Below are 24,851 nucleotides of genomic sequence, written 5' to 3'. Positions count from 1 at the left end.
AAGGGTTTGCATCATTTAAGTGCACAAATGCAAACAACACACACAAATTCAGAGCACGACAGCCACTTTGGTGCAGTCAAATCATTAGAAAGTTTTTCAAATAAAACATGGTAACACAAGCATCTCATAACACAAGCTATCCTGCAAATGAAATCAACTGTGTAGCGCTCACTGCCTTGAACTATATGCAAGGTCAGTTTTTGAGTCTTCGTCAATTTTTCAAACAGGAATTACAGTCTACACAAAGCATGTAACCTCAAGAAATAATGCACTTACTCCATTAGTAGACTATTAATGTATTCATTTCCATCCATATGGCCAAATTGGAAGTTCCTGTCAAATATAAAGTTGTTAACATTGTTTTTCCTGGACTATTTCTGCCAAGTTCAAAAACCGTATACATAACAAATGCTCTGAAATGCCCTTTTGAATATATAGGTAAGATTATTAAACTTTTCAATTGAAATTGACAAGCCACACAGCAATTTACTTTTAGCTTAATTCTGTTAAATTGAGGATAACTTTTGATGAAAATCATAAATTCCATAATCAAACAAATCCTATTGTTGCTCAATATTTAATAGAACATAGTATATTTGTACATCTTACAGTGACAAAGATATCCAAACTACTTCTTAATGGAATTTATCCCTACATCCTTATCTTATATGAACAAATTTAGCATTCAAAAATGGTGAGCAAGCATAATGTTTATCTCCGCAATATTATCAAAACACAAAACAGAAACGGAAAAAAATCAGAAATCCCAAAGTTCAAGACAAATTGGTGGTGCCAGTGTCTCAGGTACCAGAAAAGAAGAAACCATACTTCTATCTTATTGTCTCCCCATTTCTGCTGCTGAAGGCTAAGGAAAGGGAAGAAAAAGTAAAAAAAAAAAACAAGAGAGACCCAGACAGACCTTCCTTACATCATGTCAATGCCAACAGAATAGTAAATGCTGCTGCTTCCAGGTAAGGGGATTGGGGATGATGGGAATGGTCTAATGAATCATGAGTAATATTAATATTCTTGGGAAAAATAAGAAAATATATTCTATTCAATCCTGAGGTTCCAAAGGACAAACATCTAGTGACATGGGAAAAGGTATGCTGCTGCAATAAGACAAGGAATAATTTTGTACAGGTGCAGAAGAAAGACATCCCTAAGGATATGCACTGTTACAAGTGGGTAATATCTGAAAACCAAATCAGTGCGTGATCGAAAGGCAAGACATGCTCCAGTATTGGAACTATGAAGAACAAAACTGACAAACAGCTAATTTGTGAAATTAATTCAGCTTTGTTTGCAACAATAGATGTTAAAAAACATTTTGAAGGGAGTTTAAAACACATGTTAAAATTCAGTGTGAAATAAAATAGATAGAAAAATCTAGGGAAGGAATACCATGCTTGATTTACTAAGTTAGCATCAGAATTAAATTCTATTCATTTTAAGGTGCTACAAGACCCCTTCCTGCAACAAGCACAGCTACACATCTGAAACTAGACTTCTTGCATCACAATCAAAAATATTTCAGCTTGCAATATTTACTCAATGCCCTTAGCACTGGAGTAGAGAAAAATTAATTAGGTGCGATCAAACAAGAAACACATTTAGTAAATATCTACACGTACCTATGAAAGTGATCTCTGTAATCTTTGGCAACTTCTTGAATAATAGACTTCAACCTGCAGAAGAAAGATTTCACAGGATTTACAGTCTAAACACTATCTCTTTTGCAACAATTGGTTGGATCTACAGTCCCTCTTCTGTGAGCTGAAAGGCAGATCTACTCATGCACAAGGGGAGAAGGGGGCTTTTGCCAACTCCCTTCTTCCCACTGCAGACTCCTTGCTCCCACAGCATCACATGAGTGCCTACAGGTTTCCTGGCCCTCAGAAGTTACACTGCAGGGACTACAGGGGGGTGCAGCAAAAGATTAATTTTGTGACTGGACCTATCCAAGCAGCACCAACCCAGTGAGTCCTGTTCTGTTAAGAAAATCTAGTTGCCTCTCAATTTCATTTTACCTGTTCCTATTTGAATATTCTACCATTGAGCCTGACTAAAGCACATTTTGTCCACAACTGAACACAAAAACAAAGTTGAAGGTCAAGCCTACAAACTGAAACACACATCTTTAGTTGGGAACAGGATGACCTGTAAATCTAAAATTAAATTAAAATTAAAAAACGAAACAAAAATGCAAAACTAGGTTTCTAGCTCTAATATTTGGTTCGGTTAATGGTAAAATTACGAAACCCAAGAAGAATAAAAAAGAATCATTAAAAAAAATGTATTTCAAACTCCATATGTCAAGACTTTCCAGGCAGAGGCTTAGGTCTTTCAGATTGGTTTATCAGATTGACGCTGTAAACTGGAAAACAACATACCAAGCAACAGCAGTTGCTTTGTACCATGATGCTTGTATGGTGAAGTGAGATTCCTGATTTGGTTTAGGCAATCTCACTCTTTGATGAAGCACACTGAATGGCCCTGAGCCAGCCACTACCCTGTCACAGGATAGATCTGAGCATAAAAGGGGTGAAGAGAACCTTGTATACGGCTCTGAGATTTTAAAAGGACAAGACAAAACATAGTAAATACATCATAAAATAAAAAGTTGTAACTTGTGTGTCATGTATCCATTATGATTTTCTAGCTAAATTAACAGCAGGATTTGAGTCCAGTGGCACCTTAGAGACCAGCAAGATTTTAGGGTATGAACTTTAAAGAGTTAAACCTCCCTTCTTCAGAGCTTTGACTCTCAAAAGCTTAAACCCTGAAAATCTTGTTGGTCTCTAAGGTACCACTGGATTCAAATCCTGCTGTTCTACTGCAGACCAACACAGCTACCTGAGACTCGCTAAATTAACTGTTCATGAAACTAGCAATTACAAACTGACATCTTGAACACTGAGTAGTCCTCTTTAAAACTCAATTTTTTTAAAAACTCAATTAAAACTCAATTTTTTAGCATCCATCTTTGCCTCTCACACCTAAGCACATGAACAGTGAGCAGGAGACGAACAGGCACATGGCCTTCACAAATTCCAGCCACAGTAAAGTAATAGAACTGACTCAGGTGTTGATCAGGCCATCGTCCCAAATGTCTGGATTGTCAAGAGATTTTCATACCCAGTACTCTGTTGCCTTATTGTATTTCTCCTAACAAAAAAAGCTCTAGCAACATCAGTTTTAGTAAGAAAATTCTGGTGAAATCATTCAAACTAAAGTGCTAAAATTAGTACTTTTTGCCTGGTACCTGGTAATGTCACAGAGACTGCCTTAAATAAAGCTGCTCTTTGTACAGAACCTCTCTTTTTCCTTATTTGGAAACATCTCACATTGTGCAAATTCACTAGGTCAAGTATTTCATCACTGAAGAGGCCTGCCTCTGACTTCACCATGCCTGGAAAAAACCAAACTCTTTACCAACCCCCAACTTCTGTTCAGCTTCAGATCTTGAGATGTTCCTAAAACATACACTGTATTTTGCATCTAATGTGGGCATTTTTGGTATTTGGTGCTACATGATTGCTTGATAACATTCTGATTGCATAAGTGTGCTTTAATATTTCACTCAATTATTATGCTGTATTCCGGTCTGTTTAACCCAGAAAATCACTTACCTTGTATGTTCAGCAGAAAATTTTTTATCATCAATAACTGCAATGGCCACAAGTTTGCCTAAAGCAAAAGAGGTAGAAGCAACACAATTTAAGTTCTTTAAACAACACCATTTTCTCTACATAGCATGTTCAACCTTTCCTTATCCCTAAGAAGCACAATGCAGCAACAATATATAGTTTAGAATTAAATCCATTAAACATAAAACTGCTCAGATCTTGTAATGCAAAGATCTTGCATTACACTAAGAAAGTTCTCAAAAAGAGAGCGAAATAAGAACTAATGTGTGCAGCCTTCAGAAGAATAAAGGGTTACAGTCACCTTGGAACCTTTCAGCATTTTTTAATACAGTGGGAACTGCACACCTGAAATTCCCAGCCTATGAAAAACTGGCAGGCATGGGAAAAGAGTTTAAGTCACAGGCAGGTAGATTTATAATGGTTACATGAATTGTGTGGTATCTTATTTATTTATTTCTATTTATACCCTGCCCTCCCCACAGATGGGCTCATATTCATCTCATAGATACCCACCTTTCTGCACCCAAGGAGTTTACAAATCACTCCTTCCATCATCCAGGATTCAGGATATTGGCAGATGGAGGTCTGGAGCTTACTGGACCTACATTCATCTGGAGTTGGGCCCCCCCCCCACTAAGTTTCTCTTAGTAGTTTCTGCAGATTGGCACAAATTGGTATGAGTTTGTGGGCACAGCATCGTTCACTGGGAGGGCATCTACACATTATCAGCCGGATGAGGTCAGTAGCTGGGACTGGAGGAGGGCATCAGGATCACGTGGATTGGCATCAGGGGAATGCTTTTGGATTTGGTCCTAATGGTTCTTCATCATGCCAGGCATCACGGTCCCGATGATGCCCTGTTCCTACAACTGCAGGAGAATGACTTGTGTATATAGAAGGGATTGGACTTGAAGCACTCCATGATGGCTGGCCTGGAACTCCTCTGTAGACACTTTCCTCAGATGCATCTACTATGGTCAGACTTGCTCAAGTGGCACTCATGGCGCAGGGCTGCTGGCCTGGATAGCCTGGATCCAGCAAGGCAGAAGTTGGCCAAGGTGGAGTGGCAATACGTAAAGGCAACAGGGAGTGCACTGATTCCACACCTGAATGTATCTTTCCGGCTGGAGGCTTTATACCCTCTGGATGGTGTGCACTTGTCCAGCTGGGATCAAGACGGTTGGGGGAGGGACAGAACCATTTGGGATGGCCTATGAAGTTGATCGCTTCTTTAGGAGATTTGGTGGGATCCATTTTGTGGCTCTTGTGGCGGTTTGAGCATTGGGCCTGGGTCCTTTTGGGGGGAGACAGGGCCTGCAAGCCCAGTTTCGCCAGGAAGGGGATCCCCTTAAGGGATCTTGGAAGTGAGGCAGAGAAGGTGCTTGCCCAGCTCAAGGGGCTGTTGGGGCATCCTCATTCCCAGGTGGCAAGGGATCCACACAGAGGCATACACCCACGTGGTATCCCAGCATCTGTCATCCTATGGTTCCCCTCACCCTCAGCAGATGGACTGAATGGGTGTGGCAGGTCATTGGCTGGCAGGCAGGTCTGCTGAGGTTTGCATCCGGCACTTATGCATCACAATGCTCCACAAGCTGTGAACCAATAAAGCTGAGGCCTCTTTTAACTCCAGCTAAAGTTATTCTGTGTATTCTGTCGCCTTGCCCTCATCCCTTCCCAACCCACCAGCGCTGGGCCTGCAACCAAACCCTCTTTAAAACGTGTTAAAGGCAGAAATGTGTAATAAAAATATGGCAATAGCTTCAAGACAGTAACATCTTACCTGTGTCTCCGAGCTCATAGAGTGTAAATCCATCTACATTAAGATATCCCTGAAATCTCTCTCTGTTTATCCAAGATGACAAGTCACCATCTTCGTATTCTTTTTTTATATGTAGAGAGGAAGATAAGTTATTATTTATTAATAACAAAGACATCCTCCTTAAAGCTTCTATACAGCCACATCTTCATAATGAAAATTATGTACGAACTACATGCTATGCACAACTGTAATATAGCAAAAGCATGTCACATTTCAGAGACATTAAACAATCTATGTAAGCTTTGTACGAAATACAACACTAATTTTATGCACCAGGTTTTTTTAAAGTAAGAAGCTGGTTTCCCTGGCCAGTAACAGGAAAAGTGGGCATGGAAAGGGTTAAGAGAAAGAACTAAATACTGGGTTTTTTGCTGCACTCAGTACTTCATTTTAGGAGAGATACATATACTCCAACATACTACAGAAGGAGGCTATACCCTTGGTGGCCTCGTACATCCCAAACACTTGTAAGACTCGAACAATGCCAGTAACAATCTAGTTTGAAGTCTAATCTACCTAGCTGTGAGGCATGTGAAAGATACATGATACCATGATACCATATTTGCATTGCTGAATAGAAAATGAGAGGAAACACTGGTTACTCTGCTAACTTTTTAAATGGACTAAGTGAAGATTGCTCAGAGGAAAACTAGGGTTGTAATTCTTTACATGTATAAAAGTAAATCCTCTGAATTTCAGTCATGTAACTGAACTCTGGTCTACCATACCAACAAATATGTGTGCTTCTCAACTTACCATCATAGACAAAGTAAGTACCGTCTTTAAAAACTAGAACAGCTGGCATTTCGGGGAGTGTCACATACTGAAAGAGAAGAAAGTGAACGTTTTAACGATATATAAAATTAGTTGTCTGCATACTTCTGAACTGTATGCACATTGGTTTTCAAGTTCTAAGAAAGCTGAAGATGCAGACGTTCTCAATATTTATGTTTTTAAAGTTCAAGATTTCAAAGCATTCATTCTTCTTGCTCATATTTTCCAAATTAATGGCTTCAGTCAACAAAGGATAATGCTACTTGGTACAAACAAATGGGAGGTTTTGGATTCCATGTTGTAAATATACAATAGATGTGTTTAGTAAGCTATTGTTTACACATTTAAATAAAATTCAATGGAAAATATATTCCGGTGCAGATTAAGGTGCACTTTTTTTGAGAGAAGAAAACTTGTTTTCCATTAAAAAAAGTACATAGTGGCAGTTTTGTTTGCCACAGAAATAGCTTGAGTCCATTCTTCAATATTTTAAAATTTTAACAAGGAAAGTGATGGAGGGAAAAGGAAATCTCAGGGTGGCACAGAGTAGGCGATCCCTGGAGTGTACAATTACAGCAGCCTTACAGCAGCTACTCACACAGAGCACCAAATCCTGAGGGTATAATGAAGTCACTAAAAATACTCCCAACATAGAAACAACTCAGTTATACTGCCAAAGAATAAAAATATAATGAGATGTCCTGAAAGCATTTGTTTAGTGCTTTAGGTAAGGAAGAAAAGTCTACTGTAGCCATCTTTATGACATAATTGCAGTCTTAGCTTAAGTTCTGCTGCACCAGGATACTAGCAGACAAGATGTGTTGTTACCTAGGTACCAATGCCAATACAATGGAAGAAATCTGTTGGTTCTACACTGTTGCAGGCACGAAAGTCTGAACAATCATGAACTGAACTATGAAATATGAAGGAAGAGATACTGCCATGTTCCTTTTGCCAATTAGTGGTTGGGGAAAGGAAAGGAGAAAGGCCTTGTTTTTTTTACTGGGAGTCCAAGGGTGATATGGGGGTAGGCTAGCTCATGGAGAACTTAACAATTAGAATGATCACTATAATTGTATCAAATAGCAGATGGGTAGGGGGGACAAAGTCAGGTACACCCATCCATTCTCATCATGCTGTGGCCTCCCATTAAGTAAATTAAGTCTCTCTATTTCTTCCATCAGTCACTGTATGTCCATTTATGACTTTGTTCTTACTTCTACCAGTGCAGCTTCTATAGACAATGAAATAATCTACTTTTAAAATTTAATACCATGTGCTATCAACTGAGTTTGCCTCACAAAGCCACAGCTGAATGCTGTTCTCTTGCCACACATAAATGACTTTTTTAGGTCACAGAGTAAGATTAATACAAATAAAAGTAGCTATTTACATTATGCTTTAGAGAACACTGACCCAGTAGTAAAATGTGATTGTTCAGTGTTAATACAAATACATTCATAAAAAAAATTACCTCAGGTAGTACCTCTTCTGAGGCAGAAAAAAAGTATGTATAAACAATTAGTTCGGAAGCAACTTCTATGTATTTTTCCTGTGGAAATACAAATAGATATTTTAAAGTGGCTTGTTAATGTTCATGAACATTTCTAGAAGAACATCACATAATTTATACACTGCTAAATATCTTTTCTTCAGATATAAGATTTCTACAAATAAGTCATCACTATAAAAGTTTGCCCAGAGGAACCTATACAAAGTTCTTAGGACAATACACAATGTAATTAAAATGTATATTTTTTTCAGTGAAGCTAGTGAGTGTTTTAATTATAGCACCTTGATGATATGACAACGCAAAGGCATTTCAAAAAAAATATTTAAAAGCTTAATACATTGATTGCTCAGGGCATATCCCAAAGGAATGGAGGCAGGCTGTTATAATTCCATTATTTAAGTCAGGAAGAAGGGATGACCCTGCCAATTACAGACCATTATTTAAGTCAGGAAGAAGGGATGACCCTGCCAATTACAGACCAATTAGCCTGCTCAGTGTTATAGGTAAACTTCATGCCAACCATCTTTTAGATAAAGAGCTGGACTGAGGAATCCCTAGTAGCAGAGGAGCAGGCTGGATTCAGGGAGAAGAGAACTGGGTCACACCGATATTACGACACCTAATTAACAAATATGCTGCCAACAGCCCAGCCTCCTTGTAAACAGCCACAGGGTTTGTGAGGTGCCCATTTCTGTGATATCTGACCTTAAAAGAAGTGTTAAGAGTACAGGGCTTGAATTAGATATAGGAGCCTTAAGTCTATTTATAGAGTCAAAGGCAGTTCTTAAATCTATGTTTATATCCGAACAAAGTTTATTGCCCCTTTGCTAGGTAGCCTTTCGGGCTGTTCCAACTTGGAACTTATCAGGAAACTGCTTTTAGGTGTTAACCCATTGATAACTGCTCCTCCTATAATTAGCATGTTTATAGCTTTGGGGTGCTGCTGGATCCAGGCCTCCTATTGGTAAGCAGGTATCAGCTCCAGGCAGGAGCACTTTTTACCAGCTTCAGTTGGCTGCAGCTTTTCCTTGCCGGGGGTGGGGGGTGGGGGGAGATCTTGCCACCATATTGCATGTCTTGGTAACAACTAGATTAGAATAGTGCAATGGACTCTTATGTGGGACTGCTTCTGAATAGTGTCCATAAGCTACAGTTGGTACAGAATGCTGACTGGAACAGGTCACAGAGACTTTAACTGTCCCATCTTGTTCCACTTATACTACTTCCTAATTTGTTTCTGGGCCCAATTCAAGGTGCTAGTGTTGATCATTAAAGCTGGCTTGGAATCAGGATTCCTTAAGACTGCCAATCTCATAAGAACCCACCCAACCACTACAGTCATATTCATTGGCCCTACTTCAGGTGATACTATCTTCTGAGACTGGCAACCCGAGAATAGGCCTTCTCAGCTGTGGTACTAAAATTGTGAATTTCCTTCCCCAGGAAAATTAGTCTTTCCCTCATTATCATTCTCTTTCACCAGTGAGTGATTTTTTTCTGATTTGTTTTGTGTTCCCTCACTGACTCTCCTTTGTGTTTATGTATATTGTTTGGTATTTAATTGTTGTGTGTGTGTACTTTTTAAAATTAATTTTAATGTTTTTGATTGTTCACTGCTTTGGAAATGCTAAGTTGGGTAAAAGCAAGTATGAAAATGTTTTAAATAAAATCCTACCAAATTTTATGCAACTAAAAACAAATCATTCCTTGTTTTCTCCTCTCTCTTATAGCCCCCTTTGATTATTAATCCAGTTTTCTCTTTTACAGGGCTAAAGCTAACAGTGTTCCATTCCCTATGTTATTTAATATCTATGGTGACTGTACATTTGGAGTCAGGTATCATCAACATGCTGATGGCAACTATCTTGTATATCACTTTAACAAAGCACCTGAATGCTGCTGTCTTTCTGTCCTTGGTCAATGCCTGGAAGTCACAGTTAACCAGCTAAGAGTAAACAAGCTGAAGCTGAATCCAAACAAGATGGAGGTGATGTTGATCAGGAAGCCTGGTGTTTTACATTGGGATGTCTTGGGCATTAGTGAATCCAAGGGATATTCTTTGACCCAGCTTTGTGAATGGAGAAGCAAGTCAGTACTGTTGTTGAGTCTTTTCAATCACATCTGGCTTGAATGCCACGCCCCTTCTTGAACACAGACACCTGACCGCACTGATCCATGCTTCATTATGCTTAACTTCAACAAGTTTTATGGGAGTCTGCCTCCAGAAACATCCCAGTAGCTCCTACAAAACTAAGTGGCTTGTTTGCCAATAGGAGACAACCAGACCAGCAATATTTACAGCTACGTTAGATCAGTTGTGCTAAGAATTGTGTTTCCAGTTCAATTTCAAGTACTGATTTTGACCTTGAGAGCCCTGTACAGCATGGGAGCCAAGACAGATCTTACTACTGTCCCACTAGGGCCTGCTCACAATTCCCTGTTTATGATGTCAAAGGCCTAGTCATGGGCATTTTGTGTGGCAGATTTGTCTCTTCAGAATCAGTTGCCCAATGATGTGAGAGTTATACATTTTTGTTTGCAAAACAGGGGGAAAAATCTGCAAGAAAGGCCTTTGGTTGAAGCTGGTATCTTGAATTTTTGTTGCTTTGGAAGTTGATTATAATGTATTAAATGTGTACTGAATTTTATGGGAACTGCTTTGAGGTTTTAAAAAGCAGTATATTAAGCTATTAAATATTGATTTTTCTCCTTTTTGCTACTTGCACTTATGTCTATTTCTGCGTAATTCTCCAGTCCCCTGTGAAAGCCTATCTTTCTCAAAACATTATAAATCTCCCCAGGCAACCTCAGCCGTTTTTTTCTTGTTACAGTTAGGATTGTATTCTGGGATCTTGTGTCAGAAACTGCTACCCTAATCTTCCAAATCTGTTTTCCAGAGTCTTCTTTCTCAAAAATCTTAATGGCAACTTGGCTTTTCTTTTGCATCTCATCAGTTATCATAAAATTTGTCCACTGTCTTCCTCTGAACTTACTTTGATATTCAGTCATTCTGAAGCTGCAATTTTAAGAGCATTTACAAGTACTTGTCAAAAAGTATTTAGGTGCTGGCTACTAGGACATCTTCAGGAAGTACACATCTTCTGTAATGAACAAAAGGAAAAAATATACATTTAGCAAAGTTTCAAACCTTTAATGGAGATTCCCCACCAATGTACACAAAAAGTACCCGGTGCCTCTTCTGAACATGTTCAAACATCTGCTGGCTAGGGAGAGGTCGGATAACAGGCCTGAAGAACAAAGAAATGGAGCAACATAAGCAAGAAAAAAAAATCAGTTTCTTAACTGCATTTCCTGAGCTCCTACTCTGAGTACTGATCATGTGCTCCTATAGATTACATCCTGTTATAGTAGTACTGAGATTTTTCAATTAGAACATGGTCTGAATTGCAATTTTCTCATCAATGTTTGGGCTAATGCCACCCCAAACCAGTGCAGCTTAACTCTGAGAAATTAAAATATACTTACTATCAATTTGGATCTCACAAAAGTAGACCAAAAGCAGGCTGTATAGTAATTTCTTAAAACTAAACACAATTGCATATATACTAAACCAAAATGTTATTCAGTCAAAACACCAGTTTAATTAAAATTACAGAGGAAGATGTCATGTATCATATGAAAATGCTAAAGAATTAATTTAAAAATTTGCATTTCAAATACCAGCAGGCTTTATCAAAAACATTAGTATTCTTATTTTTAAAGATGTGCTTATTATATACTTTTTATTTTAAAAAGCAGAGCAATAATAATAGGAGGGATACAAAAAAGAAAAAGAGGGATTACATAACATAATTATATAAATCAGAAATAATTACAAATAAGAAAGAATAGGAAAAAGTAAAGGTAGTCCCCTGTGCAGTTGCATCACGAAGCTTTCTTGGCAGACTTTTTGTTACGGTGGTTTGCCATGTATATAAAACAGAAAATTTTCTCCCCAATATCCCTTCTATTTTTAAGACATGGTCAATGAAATAATCATTTGCAACTACACCATTGCTTTCACTACTTGTTCAATATTACTTGCTTTCCCCACATTCTACATGTCCACCATATTTAAGAAATAAGTAATGTATCAGAATACAAAAGGAAAGTCTATATTACCTATCTCATAAGAAAGTAGGGGATGATTCTGCTCAGGATCTGTTTCTGTATCCATTTTTATTCAATATGTTACATCTAAAACTTACTCTCCTGCTTCTACACTGCAATACATTTATATATAATTTTTAAAATGTTTCTCATTCTAAATTTATCTCCTGCTTGCATAATACACATTCCATTGCTCCTCAAAGATGTGCTTTTATTGACTCAGCAAACTAAGAATTTAGAAAAAGGGGGAAAGCCAATCAACATTTATTTTAAGACACTAGTCTCTAAGATCTGTTAAATGTTACATTGCACCTGCTCTTGCCAGCGCAGTAACCATATTCTACAGTTGCATCACTAGTGGAGTTTCTACACTTTAAAAACTTAATTATGAATATTAAGTGGTAAATTCATCATGCACTCAGGAGGGACTTGCCCCTTCTTTTCTAGGATAGCAGTGTTTTAAAGAAATTATGAACACTTCTATGAATTGATAATGATGCTAATGAAATAATTGCTACAATCACGAGAACATTTCCATGTTAATAAAACATTAAATGGATTCACATAAGTTTTCTATTGCTAATTGATTGCAAAAAATCATGTTAAGCGTTTTAAAATCCCTAAAGGTTATGTTAAATGATAAATATTAAATATATACAGCAGTATTTAAAAAACTAAAAATGTATTTAAAAATAAAATTTCAAAATGTATTTAACAAAAGAAACCAATCATTTATTTATCTAAATAATTATATCAAAACAATAATTATACTCCTACTTTTGACCGTAATGGGAACCCAAAGCAGTGTACAACATTGTTCTACCCTCCTCCAAGTCATCTCCTTGTGAGATAATCTAGGCTGAAAGTGATTGCCCCAAAGTCACCCAATAAACTACCATGGCATAGTGGAGATTCAACTCTGAGTCTCCTAAATCTGGCCCAGGGTCCTCAATCTTTTTGAGCCTGTGAGCACCATTGGAATTCTGATACAGAGTGGTGGGCAGAGCCATAAAATGGCTATCATAGGAGACAGAGCTAACCACAAAACATAAGGGAGAGAGTTCATGAATAACTCTAACAATAACTTAACATTTCAGGCAGAAATTCCATTCAACAGGATGCCTTTTTAAAAATAACAACAACAACAACAACAACGTTCGATTTATATGCCGCCCTTCAGGACAACTTAATGCCCACTCAGAGCGGTTTACAAAGTGTTATTATTACCCCACAACAATCACCCTGTGAGGTTGGGTGGGGCTGAAAGAGCTCCAGAGAACTGTGACTCGCCCAAGGTCACCCAGCTGGCTTCGTGGAGGAGTGGGGAATCAAACCCGGCTCTCCAGATTACAGTCCCGTGCTCTTAACCACTACACCAAACTGGCTCTCTAAAAAATCTAAAACTGAATTTGAAATAGCCCTTTGTACAAATGATGAACATGTTGAGATTTGAGACAGAAGAAGAACAAGTAAAAGAATGTATGATTAAATGGGTGAAAAATTGTGGACGCGATATATTAATGGAGCAATAGGAAAATATGTGGACAAGAGGGCTGAAATTTATGTTAAGCTCCAGCATTAAAGAAAATTTTTACAAAATGATGTGTTGTTGGTATATGATCCCTGAAAAATTGGCTAGAATGTATAAGGGGGCGTCAAATGTATGCTGGAAATGTGCCAAACAAGAAGGGACATTTTTTCATATGTGGTGGACATGTAAGAAAGCAGAGTTTTTGGTTGCAGATACAATCATTGATTCAGAAGATTTTGAAGATTAAACTTCAGCTGAAACCAGAGAATTTTCTGTTGGGAATAACGGACAGCCAGTTGGAAAAAAAGCTTTAGAACACTGTTTTTATACTTTATTACAGCGGCAAGAGTACTTTATGCACAAAAGTAGAAAACTACAACATTGCCTACAGTGGAGGAATGGTTGACAAAAGTTTTGGAGTTTCCATCAATGGCAAAACGTACTGCATTGATTAGAGAAAGGACATAAGTTAACTTCTTGACTGAATGGAAACGGTTAATAGACTTTTTGTATGAAATGGATAACAAGGATTTGATTACATCTGTATTTATGGATTAAGAAACATGAACAATAGAAAAAAGAGGGCAACCTGTAGTATAATCTAGATTTGTTTGTTTTTTGTTGTTGTTTTCTTTTCCCTTTCCCTTTTAATTATATAGATATATGTATTGTTAGTGTGTCATGTTTAGAACTGTGTGTTTTTTCTTATTCTCTATGTTTATTGTTTATTATGTTATGGTGTATAGTTTATAGCTTAAATAAAGAAAAATTTTAAAAAGAAAAAGAATGACATTACTGTTTTAAAATATTTTCTTGCATATACCCTCAGTCACACAGTTATGCTGTGGTGGCAGTTGCTGCACGGAAACTTTTAAAACATTTGTACAGTCAATAAGATCTCAAATGCCAACTAGAAACCCAGACGGTCAAAAGCCCCAACTACATTTTAAAAACACTGGCGAGCGCTAGAAAAGATATCAGTGAAGTCAAGCTCTCTCCCTGGGCACCACATTAGGAACCCCTGCATTATACCATACTCCAGTAACTTTTTAGAGATTCAACACAAGTCATGTTCACTACCTGGGTTTCATCTTTAAACACACAATTGTGGCTTGCTGCAACTTAGATAAATTGTGAAAGGAAAAGTCTGAAAAACTGTCATCAACAAACAGTCCATCAAGAATTGTTGATTAATTTCTGTACTGACTGGGTTCAACCAAAAACCACTTCCAGCTATTATCCTGAATTACAACAAGAGATGAAGAGCCAACCTTTCTTTCTAAAAGCATAAAAAGGGGTTGACCTTGGAATAACACTCACATAGACTAATGAGACCTTAACAAATCAAGCTTCTTTGTAGTGACAAATCCATATACCTAATCAGAACTCTCTTCAAGTAAAAAGAATTGACGTGTTTAGCTATGTGAGCTGCTCATAATATAGTAAGAAACTAAGGGGTTTGCAGAGGAATTAAAAAGAATAAGGCTGAAATTTTGGGTGGAGTGGAAAGCAATCTGTCGGCTGCATACACACTTGACAAGATTATCTTGTCAAAGTAATGTTTTTTAAAGTTAAAGCATCATTTCATACCACCTCTTTTTTTTTACCTTGTATCTATTACAAACACAGATCCCACAGTGCAGATTTTTTTTAAAAATCCACCCAACGGTGCAAAGTACTGATAAGGAGGATTTTTCTACAAACCCCAAGTTTGCTTAAAAATCTGAAAGGGGGGATTTTAAAACTCACCCACCCCCCAATTGCAAGTTAAAGGAATGAAACAAACGGTCTTGAAAATCTCAGCAGGCATTCTGGGGATTACTTAGCAACTCCATAAACATGGAAAGGAGATATTAGGGAAGAGAACATAGCAGCAGCAGGGGAGAGGAGAAAGAGGGCCAGCTGGCAGGTCGGGGGGAGGAGCTTGGAGCAGAACTTCCCTATGTACATGCTACTCCAAGCTTGCCCCCTCTTGCCACTATCAGATGATGGAGGGAGGCAGGGCTGGGCTTGTAGCTAAAAACTTATTTCACACACGTTCTGCTCTTAGCTCAGCCCCTTCCCAACAAGCTGACAGACAGTGGCAGAGAGAGGAAGGCTTGGAATGGATAGTGAATCTAGCATTCTTTTTGCTCCAACTCCAGCCCATCACCATTACCTGGCTTGTGGTGGTCACAGGAACCAGTAGGGAGTGGGAAAGTGGTGGTAACAGGTAGACAAGAAGGTGGAAGAGGCAGAATAGTAACAAAGAGAACAAGGTGGTGGGTTTAGTAAATGAACAGAAAATAGAGACCTGTTGGGGAGGGTCCTTTCCCATGGCTCCCCACTTGTACTTTCCTAATAGCAAATATTCTTATCGAGTCCATTGAACTAAATTGGTTTAAAGTGGACTTTGGAAGCTGACTTATCCTCATCCTTTCCTTGCTCTGCATTTATCAGAAAAGCACCACAATTCTTCCCCTGCTCAGGACAGAAATGAATTCTGCTACTCTGCTACTTACCCTGCTACTCTGTTTGCAAACTCAATAATGTCATCTTTGGTCCTGGCTCCTCTGTAGTTGTATGCCAAGTCACCCTTCAACCTAAATAAAAGATAGTTAAACATCTTATTTGGTCATGTCTCAATTATAATATAGACTGGCTTGAGTCTTGTGCTACATTATAAAATTTAACAAGAGTATAAACATTTTTCAAATTTATTATTGCTTCGTATGGTGGGCAGGGAGAACCAATGCAGCTTTTCACAGTACTAATTAGCTGTTATGTCAGACAGGAAGGCAGGAGAGAACATTGCACGTAATCCAGCACACATCAGAAGACCAGAACATCTGGTTCTATGAGTTGTTATCTAGGCATTGCAAGGGGCACCTGGATTGAGCCCAGTTTACCCTTGCCTTTTCTATTTGTAAGCTAAGCTAAAGCTATTCTTCAGAAGACAACACAATAACCAATCTTTTCATTCTCCATTTCCATTTTTTTCCAAATAAATATCTGCATAATTCTGATATCAAGTTAAAATACCCAAACAAAACAAAATTGTTCCTGTTCCAAAAGATACACAAAAAGCCAATTTTATTCCTTACATTTTTCTAACCATCTTAAACAGCACAGATAGAAATGACATCTCCTTGTTGAGAAAAGGCACACTGCAGAAGGAAAATACTAAGGTCTAGCTTAGAAGAACTGTTTTATATGGGCTGACACCAAAATACATAAAAGATAAATCCTGGAAACCTAAATTTTTAAAAGTATTTATTCAGTATCATTTTAAAGTGTGAGAAGGCATGTTTTACCGTTTTGTTAAAGATTTTGCACAGCTAGATATTGAAATTCAAAGAGCTTTTACTAATCACTTCAAATTTACTGAAACTCAAGAAATCACAAAATGTAAAGTCTGCTATTTAAATTGTACATTATGTCTATTAATCTTCAGCGAACATTCGCATTTCATACTTGAGCATACAATGTTTCATCTTCCCTCATTTCTCTTTCTCCACAGTACTTTTAACCAAACTACAAATTAAATATGCATTCATAAAACCACCAGCACAAAAACTTTGCAAATAGTGGCAAGAAGGATTTAACTGTCAAAGAATGATCAAGCACTTTAGCATACAAAAATACATGAACTATGAGGCTGCATGTTGGAGTCTTTACATATTTTAATGCCTCTTGAGACAGTTACAACCCGAAAATCGTAGGAGTTTTTTTAAAAGGATCTAGAGAGATGATAACCCACTAGCATTTTAAATTAAAATTCCAGAAAGTTAAACTTACAGCTTAATTGTTGGATAGCCTCGAACTCCAAACTCAGAGGCAATACCTATAGAAAACAGTGGTGTAATTTAGAATTAAAAATTATATTACTTTCTCTGCCACAGTTCAAATATTTCAAAACATTTTACTGGTATGCTTTATGGATAAAAGAACAGTACACAGCTTGAAACATTTTGTATTTTAAAACTGCTACTCTTATAATCCTATTTCTAGAGGGATGTCAGATAATGTCCCCCTTATCCCACACCGGCTCAAAGTGCCAAGGGGGTGGCAACGTATGACTTACCATTCGTGGCTGTCGTACAGCTAAGTGTGTTGGGTTGGGGAAAGCAATGGTGAACTACCCTGTAAAAACTTCACTGCGAGATTCTGCGGATCTCTCTCAACGCGCTATAGGACAGAAAGGCCTGGAGGGGGACGATCTGCGGAGTAGCCAAGGGTTGGACGCGACTGTGTGGCTCGGATCGGATCGGTCAGATAATGTAATTTAAATGTTGATACAATCAGTTCATATTTTCTGTCAAGGTAACATACATGCCAGAGGTCTTGCCAGTTCCTTCACTGTGTTGTGTTGTTTATTTCTATTATATTTTTGATTCAGTTGCATTTCTCTTACTTCTAACAATTATGATAGTACAGAAAGCAAAAACTAGCCCTTTAACAGTGCACTTACTAGAATAGGAAGTTGCATCCATCTTTCCAACTTTAACTGGAGACCCAATGCTTTGCATCTCTTTACCAACTTCATTCCACACTGGCTCCAGTTTCTTGCAATGACCACACCAAGGTGCATAAAACTGAGAAAAAAAACCAAAAATAAGCAGGACATGGAATCATTAGAGAATCTGTCACACATGCATCTGTCACACATGAAACATCTATATAAAACAACTTCCTCTACCCTTTTGCACATTCAACTTCCCTATTTAAGTATAATAAAATATAGCATAAAACCTCGTCTCCATAGCAAAGTAGAAGGCAAAAGTTGACAATATTAATACAGTTTCATCAGAGGTCGGGATAAAAGTCTTTTCCCATCTGGGTCTAAAAGACTTCTATCATCCTGCATTGCAAGCAGCATAGATTACTACTCCTGTAACCATTTGTCTACATCTTTACTTTTGGCAATCTCACTGTTTTGTGAATTCTGCACAAAGCTGGACATGCATAGAAACATTTTTGCCTGTCAAAGAGTACCTTATGATATTGTGCAAAAAGACAATGAATTTTCCCTATTCTAGTTTTTCTAAGCCACTTAATGTAGAATCAACTCTATCAGCCCCTTTTGCATATTAGATTTCTAATGTATACTGTATTAAAGCTAAGCCAATGATTTATTTTGTTCTTTACCATACATTTTCCAGTTCTAGCACCTGCTTTTTAAAACTGAGAAATGCATACTTTAACCACGTTATAACTACATCTAACATTCTAACTCTCTAGTGGCTTAGGGCCCCACACTGTTATTATAGAAGATTATTCCCAATTACTCCAGGATTAGTCCCAGAATAGCACCTAACTTGTATAGTCATAGCTGGATTACACTCTCCCTCTGCCCATTTACAGAAACATTAATTAACTCATTTTGTAGTTCTGATCCTTAAAATAAGTATTGAGCAAAGAATACTTTGAAAAATACTATTTGTTCAACAAATTCAACAACAGAACTAGCTAAAAATAGATGCATAGTATTTCATATACATAAATATTTTAAAATATTGCCTTTTGTTACCAACAGTAACTCTTAAGGAGCATTTTAGAATGAAGTTACCAAGTTCATTATTTCTTTCACACAAATATATATATATATATGCAAGACAAACAGTGCAATCCTAAACAGAGTTATTCCATCTAAAACCACTTAAATAAATGGGTCTAGACTGTAGTAACTGCTTAGGATCACACTGAAAGTCTGAAATGATCAGCAAGTTAACGTCTAGATTAGCACACCCACACTATGGTGCATCAGAAAGATGGATAAATTGCAAAGCTTATTTTTAAGAAAGTCTTGGATCAGGTTCTTTTATACTCTTCATACTCACATCTACAAGCCAAATGTCATCTTTACGGTTTTCTTTAAACCTTGAAAAAAAAACCCAATGAAATATGTATAACACCATCATTTTTCTAACAGAGATAGACTTTGCTTATTTTAGCAAACTATAAAAGAACAGAGCTCATTTTCTGTACTACTGATGATCCTCATATTCACTGCTGATAACAGGATATCAATAATACGGTATTAATATTTTATTGTACCTAAAATGAAAACAGCTATTTTTGTATAGTGTCTTGTTCATTTTAGGCAAAAAAGAATTAAAAAAATTGATATCCACTTTTAACAAAGGAACAATGCAACAAAGAAAAATGATACTAAGTAGGAGATCAGCCCAACAACAATATCAGAACAACACTAATCAAATAAATAGGCTGGAAGAGATCTAATCAACTGGCTCTCTGAGGGTAGTGCGTTCCAGGCACAAAATATTTCAAAAACAAGTGATTAAAGATTAAACTAATTTGCCAACATATTTCTTTTTTTCCCCACCCACATACAAATCATATCAGAAAGCAACTCAATTACCAGTCTTATTTTGTTGTGTGTTTGTGTCTTCTGTTCATGTAGCCTCTGACATCTACCTCTTCTATTGTATTAACTGATTCTAAGACCCAATTCATTTGTTAACTACAAATACTACATTGCTAATGTACACATACTTAGATTTGGCTTATATAAAATAAAATGATTATATAAAATTAAAAAAAATAAACTGTATGTAAAATGTAATCTGTAAAAAATGAATTTGTGACAACAACAAGGGAATTGAAACTGGTCAGCCCATCCCCAACACATACACACTACGCTGTATATACACATAATGGCCTATACCTAACACACAAGATGACCCCCCAACTGCTGATAATCCAAAAGTATCTTTGTTAGAAGTATAAAGTTATGTGTATGCTGAATTCATTACAATAACAAATCAGAGCAACAAGGCATATTTTAGATGCTTTTATATTAATATTAAATTCTGCAGTTTAATGTAGCACTAGCATAGTGGTTAAGTGGCTGGGATATGAATCAGCACTCTGCTAGTTCAAATCCCACTAGTGCCATGAGCTCAGCAGGAGAGCCATTCCTCTCAGTTCCAACTCCTCAGCTGTATCGTGGGGATAATAACAACACTGATTTTGTTCACTGCTCTGAGTGGGGCACTAAACTGTCTAGAAAAGCTGTATAGAAGCACAGTTATTATTATTTACCAGAAGGCAGGCCTTTTATACTGCTGCTTCAGTCATATCCTATGAGATTAACTAATAAGGGAATAAGTTCAGACACCTCAAGCACAAGAGTATTACATGTTTGCTCCCACATGGAATTGCCCTCAGTGTTGCTACTCACATAGCAGCGTTTCCAAGAAACATATTCAGGGCTTATTTGAACACTCTAGGTCCATCATGCAAAGTCAGGATACTGAAACCAGTAACTGCAGCTTTCTTTTGGAAAATCAAAAGTTAGCTTCTATCCACTATTCCTCTAGACAAAACTTTTAAAAGTTCTGGTTATTTTAAGACCCTAAAAACATTTTTAAAAACAGAAAAACAAATGAAGGTAGTATTTAGTCATCAAACTGAAACTTAATTTGTTATTGGTACTGGGGTATAATTTTAAAAATGGTATATTTTTGAGATGAAAGAGAATAAATCCTTTAATTCTATCCAAACACTAATTACCTTCAGCAGTGATGCTTCATGTAGCTATTTGAATAAAGTGGGTAAGTTGATGAGAATGTGTGTTCATTCCAATAACATGTACATTAGTTTAGTTCCTGTAGAAGAGGGGAACTAAGGAATTACAAAAGCTTTCAAGTTTTTTAGAAAAACATCCTCATACACAAAAAACATTTTGCGCCCTATCTGAAAGAAGATGAGGAAGAAGCATTCCAGAGCCTTGGATCAAGTAAAGTAAAGGCCCTGCTCTTCACAACTAACTAACGGTCTTACCTTGTAGAGTAAGGCCTGATAGGGTTGCCAATTGGTGTGGATAAAAATGTCTTGTCCCTTTAATAGAGGTTTGTTGTGTGGAAATGGGAGTGTTGAAGTTTTTTGCTGTGAAGGTTAAAAATACTTTACCTGATAAATAACATCTCATTAATCTATTAAAGGGGCAGGGCATTTTTCCCCAGGCCAGTCAGGAATCTCATTGATAATAGACAGGCAACATTAAACTTGCTTAATATGACAGAGAAAAACACGTATTTGGTATGGACGAGTCTGGACTCTTTAATTTCGGGGCTAGCTCCTAGGTCCAAAGAAAGTTTGTCAAGGCCTAAGTTAGCATAGTTTTCTTCTTTGTGAGACTCCCAATGATGCATGGGGCTACTCAGGAAGAGGAAGGCAGGAAAGACACGCTTCTGCAAATTCTTTCCACTTGCAGGAGACTGGGTACTACTCATTGCCTTTAAGCTTCTATGTTATTGTTTACGATTAACCAACAGTATGAAGAAGTCCAATATTTTAATAACTTGTAGACTATTTTGTTTCTAATAGGAAAAAACTAAGGAACTTAAGAGACAGAGGTAAGGCACTAAGTGTAAACAGGAGACAAAAGGAATTATCAAACTATTTTTAGCCCCCACCCCGCCAAAGATTACATAAAAAATTCAAATTAATTATGTATGTAGAATCTCCTATAAAGGCTCTTAAAACTTTCAGCAATCACTACACAAAATGCCAAAACGTGTAAAGTATGTGAGCAGGACCTCAGCCCAGTTCTGCTCCCACAGATGTATTAAGGAGAAATCCTAAGCAGGTCTTGGAAGTAAGTCCATTATGGGGCTAACTCCCAGAAATGGTTCTGCAGACTCCAGCCTTAGTAAACTACTGTGCACTTGCACATAAAACACCTCTCATTAAAGCCAATTACAAAAAAGCTCCTTTAGATAATTAATGCAAATAGGTATTTAAACCAATGATCTTCAACCTAGAATGAGCCAAAAGGTCCTTATAAAACTATTTTAAATTGTTTCTGGAAGAACCTCCTGCTACCACACAAGCATAGAGAGCAAGAGAGCCACATCTCATGCTTCTCTCTGCACATGCGCACACGCACATGCACGCACAAAGAGAAGATCTGCAGGATTATTCAGTGCTGAAGAAGATTCTTTTCAGCACAGAAAGGTTCAGAGATTCCTTCTCCACAAAAGTTCTCCCCTGCCTTCTTACTCTTCTTACTATCTGAAGAACTGAGCTGTGATTCACAAAAGCTCATATCCTACCACAAATTTTGTTAGTCTTATAGGTCTTACTGGATTCTTTTTCTTTTCTTCCCCAACCTGGCCTGCTTTACAGCTAGCCAATCTCCAATGCTCCATATATGTTCCCTACTACTGAGGTCACAAATCTGCCTTATCCTTTTTCTGGCACTTGACTTCTTGTAATATATTTATAACTCACAGGGCACCATGCCACTGCCTAGGCATTAAAGGTGGGACACAAGCCTGAAAAGGTTGAACACACTTATTTACACCAGGATTAAAAACAAAAATGATGTATACTTACGAGTCATCTAAGTCTTCTACAAAAGACGCATTTACAGCTAGGATAAATGCAGCAACTGCACAGGAAAATGGGAAGAACAGGAGAGAAAAAAAGGGGGGGGGGAATCTTGTCCATGACATAACAAAACACAGTGTTCATTCTACAGACCTCCCCACAACCTCCAGAATTAGCTTCCTTATAATACTACTAAGTAGATGTTCTCTTCAACGCAGTGATTTCTAATGCACCTAAAAATAAATTTCACCTTTCTATACTTCAGAAGAGACATTATTGCTCTCCTGAGAGACCATTTCTACTAGAAAAACTTTGGCCCTTGTTCCCACTCATTGTTATCCTCAAGCTCACTTCCTGCAGTCATAGTACACACACTGTTATTTCCTCCTCATGTTCCTCAGCCACCTCTGATTCCCCCAAAAAATCATTTGAAAAATGGCTGTTATGATGGACTTAAAAAATAACTTGCACATTCTAAAGATGAAAGTTCCTGGTTACTTTTAACACTCTTTTCACTTATGAAAAAAGTTTTAAGAGCAAAAAAGGACAATTAGGACTTCAGCATTTGTATAGGTCTCCATCCTACCCCATTGACAGCATTTGCATATCACTGGACATCTCAAGCTATCCCAAGTAACAATGGTTAATAAAAGTATAAGATATGATGAAGATGGTCAAGTTTTCAGCACTGAAACACAGTAAAGCAATTTGTTGTTGGAAATCTTGTTGGCATCCTATGCTTGTTGCATAAAAAAACTGGACTGGATAAATAATGTGTGTATTTGTGTGTGTCATCTCTCTAGAACTCTGATATTTATATACGTATGTGCGTGTATGCTCTTTTTCTTGTAAAAATTCTGTATTCCAAACTTTCTGAAAAAATATAGGCTCTATATTACTAATCCATATTGCAGGTTGGGTGATGGGAAAACCCCTGCATGTGCAGGGGTAACAACAGGATAATAATGACAACTGAAACACATGCCACTGTGTTGGATATGGACTTGCAAGATGGTAGCTTTTACATACAGAGAAGACCAAGAAGAAGTGGCTTATAACTAGATTAACATATTGTCCAATTCAGTATTGCATACATGCATATATGTGTATGGAGGTTCACAATCACACTGTTTCATGACCTCCATGTATTAGGGCGGGAGAGGGGGAATTAAGACTGATAGTAACAAGACTCCTAAAAGACTTTAAAGAATTGACAACAACAAAAGTACAGAAGAAAATAACGAGCAAGAACTGCCAGTTCATAACCAATGCTGAATCTGTTAAGTGGTGTCCGTGCACACCTAAAAGTACACTCCCTGCAGCTTGAAAACACTTAACGTGGATGAGTTTATCATCATTATCAGTTTCACCTCTGAAATTACGTGTGACTTTCGGAATTCATTAAATAGTGCTTTGAAATGCTGCACTTCACACCTGCTTCCTCGCTAGCTGCGGCTGTTTGCAACTGCCGCAAGCAGAGACCTCCCCGCTCCAGCCACGAAGGTCCTGAAAACGGAATACCCCCCAACCCTGTCCCCACACCAAAGAAGGCGCAACAGGAAGACATCTACGGAACAGGGAACAGCTGCAACAGGGAGAAATCCAAGGAAGGGCAGAGCTGGCTAAAAAGCTACAAGGCAGAGAGGCTATAAGACCAACCCGGAACCACGCCGGAAGCCAGCCTTGGCCATCCACGACCGCCTAGCAGCCCTGCTCTCATGCCCCTTCCCCTTCTGCAGCACACTAGCGACAGGTCCCCCTCGCCCCGATACCTGTTGCCCACAAAAGGCTACGCCGCTCTCGCTTCCTGGCCACCATGCTGACAGGAACCGGCGCAGCCAGCCAGCCGCCTTCCGGAAGGGGAAGCAGCACCCCGCCCCCACTCCCCACCACCACCCGACCGCGCAGGCGCTCTGGCCAGTCAGGACAGGAGGAGTGGTTGCTAAGCAACGGGTAGGAATCGCCTCTTGGATTAGCTTGGAGACAGCAAAGAGGTAGCTGGTTACTTTGCCAATCCCCTCCTTAGGTTCGTTGCAAACGGACAGACGGACGGCGGAGGAGGGGAAGAAACGGTCCTGAAAAGTGGCATGCCCCCTGCCTGCCCTGCCGTCAACC

At 38.1% G+C, this 24,851-nt stretch overlaps 1 protein-coding gene across 1 annotated transcript in view; it reads right to left on the bottom strand.

The window, feature by feature from the left end:
• TMX3 (thioredoxin related transmembrane protein 3) overlaps positions 1-24,587 on the bottom strand; it is a 34,181-nt gene extending 9,594 nt beyond the window's left edge. The window contains exons 1-13 of the mRNA XM_054985364.1: positions 24,509-24,587; positions 22,743-22,797; positions 19,220-19,259; positions 17,851-17,974; positions 17,178-17,223; positions 15,902-15,982; positions 10,908-11,007; positions 7,721-7,798; positions 6,229-6,295; positions 5,434-5,532; positions 3,633-3,690; positions 1,635-1,688; positions 277-333 (exon numbers count right to left, since the gene is read on the bottom strand). Coding sequence (XP_054841339.1) covers positions 277-333; positions 1,635-1,688; positions 3,633-3,690; positions 5,434-5,532; positions 6,229-6,295; positions 7,721-7,798; positions 10,908-11,007; positions 15,902-15,982; positions 17,178-17,223; positions 17,851-17,974; positions 19,220-19,259; positions 22,743-22,797; positions 24,509-24,554 — 905 coding nt within the window. The 5' untranslated portion in view covers positions 24,555-24,587. The remainder of the gene's footprint in view (positions 1-276; positions 334-1,634; positions 1,689-3,632; positions 3,691-5,433; positions 5,533-6,228; positions 6,296-7,720; positions 7,799-10,907; positions 11,008-15,901; positions 15,983-17,177; positions 17,224-17,850; positions 17,975-19,219; positions 19,260-22,742; positions 22,798-24,508) is intronic.
• Positions 24,588-24,851: the final 264 nt, after the last annotated feature.

The sequence above is a fragment of the Eublepharis macularius genome, chromosome 7 (genome assembly GCF_028583425.1).
Source record: "Eublepharis macularius isolate TG4126 chromosome 7, MPM_Emac_v1.0, whole genome shotgun sequence".
Lineage (NCBI taxonomy): Eukaryota > Metazoa > Chordata > Lepidosauria > Squamata > Eublepharidae > Eublepharis > Eublepharis macularius.
Note: the sequence above shows the minus strand (reverse complement) of the source record. Positions and strands in the feature narration are given on the sequence as shown.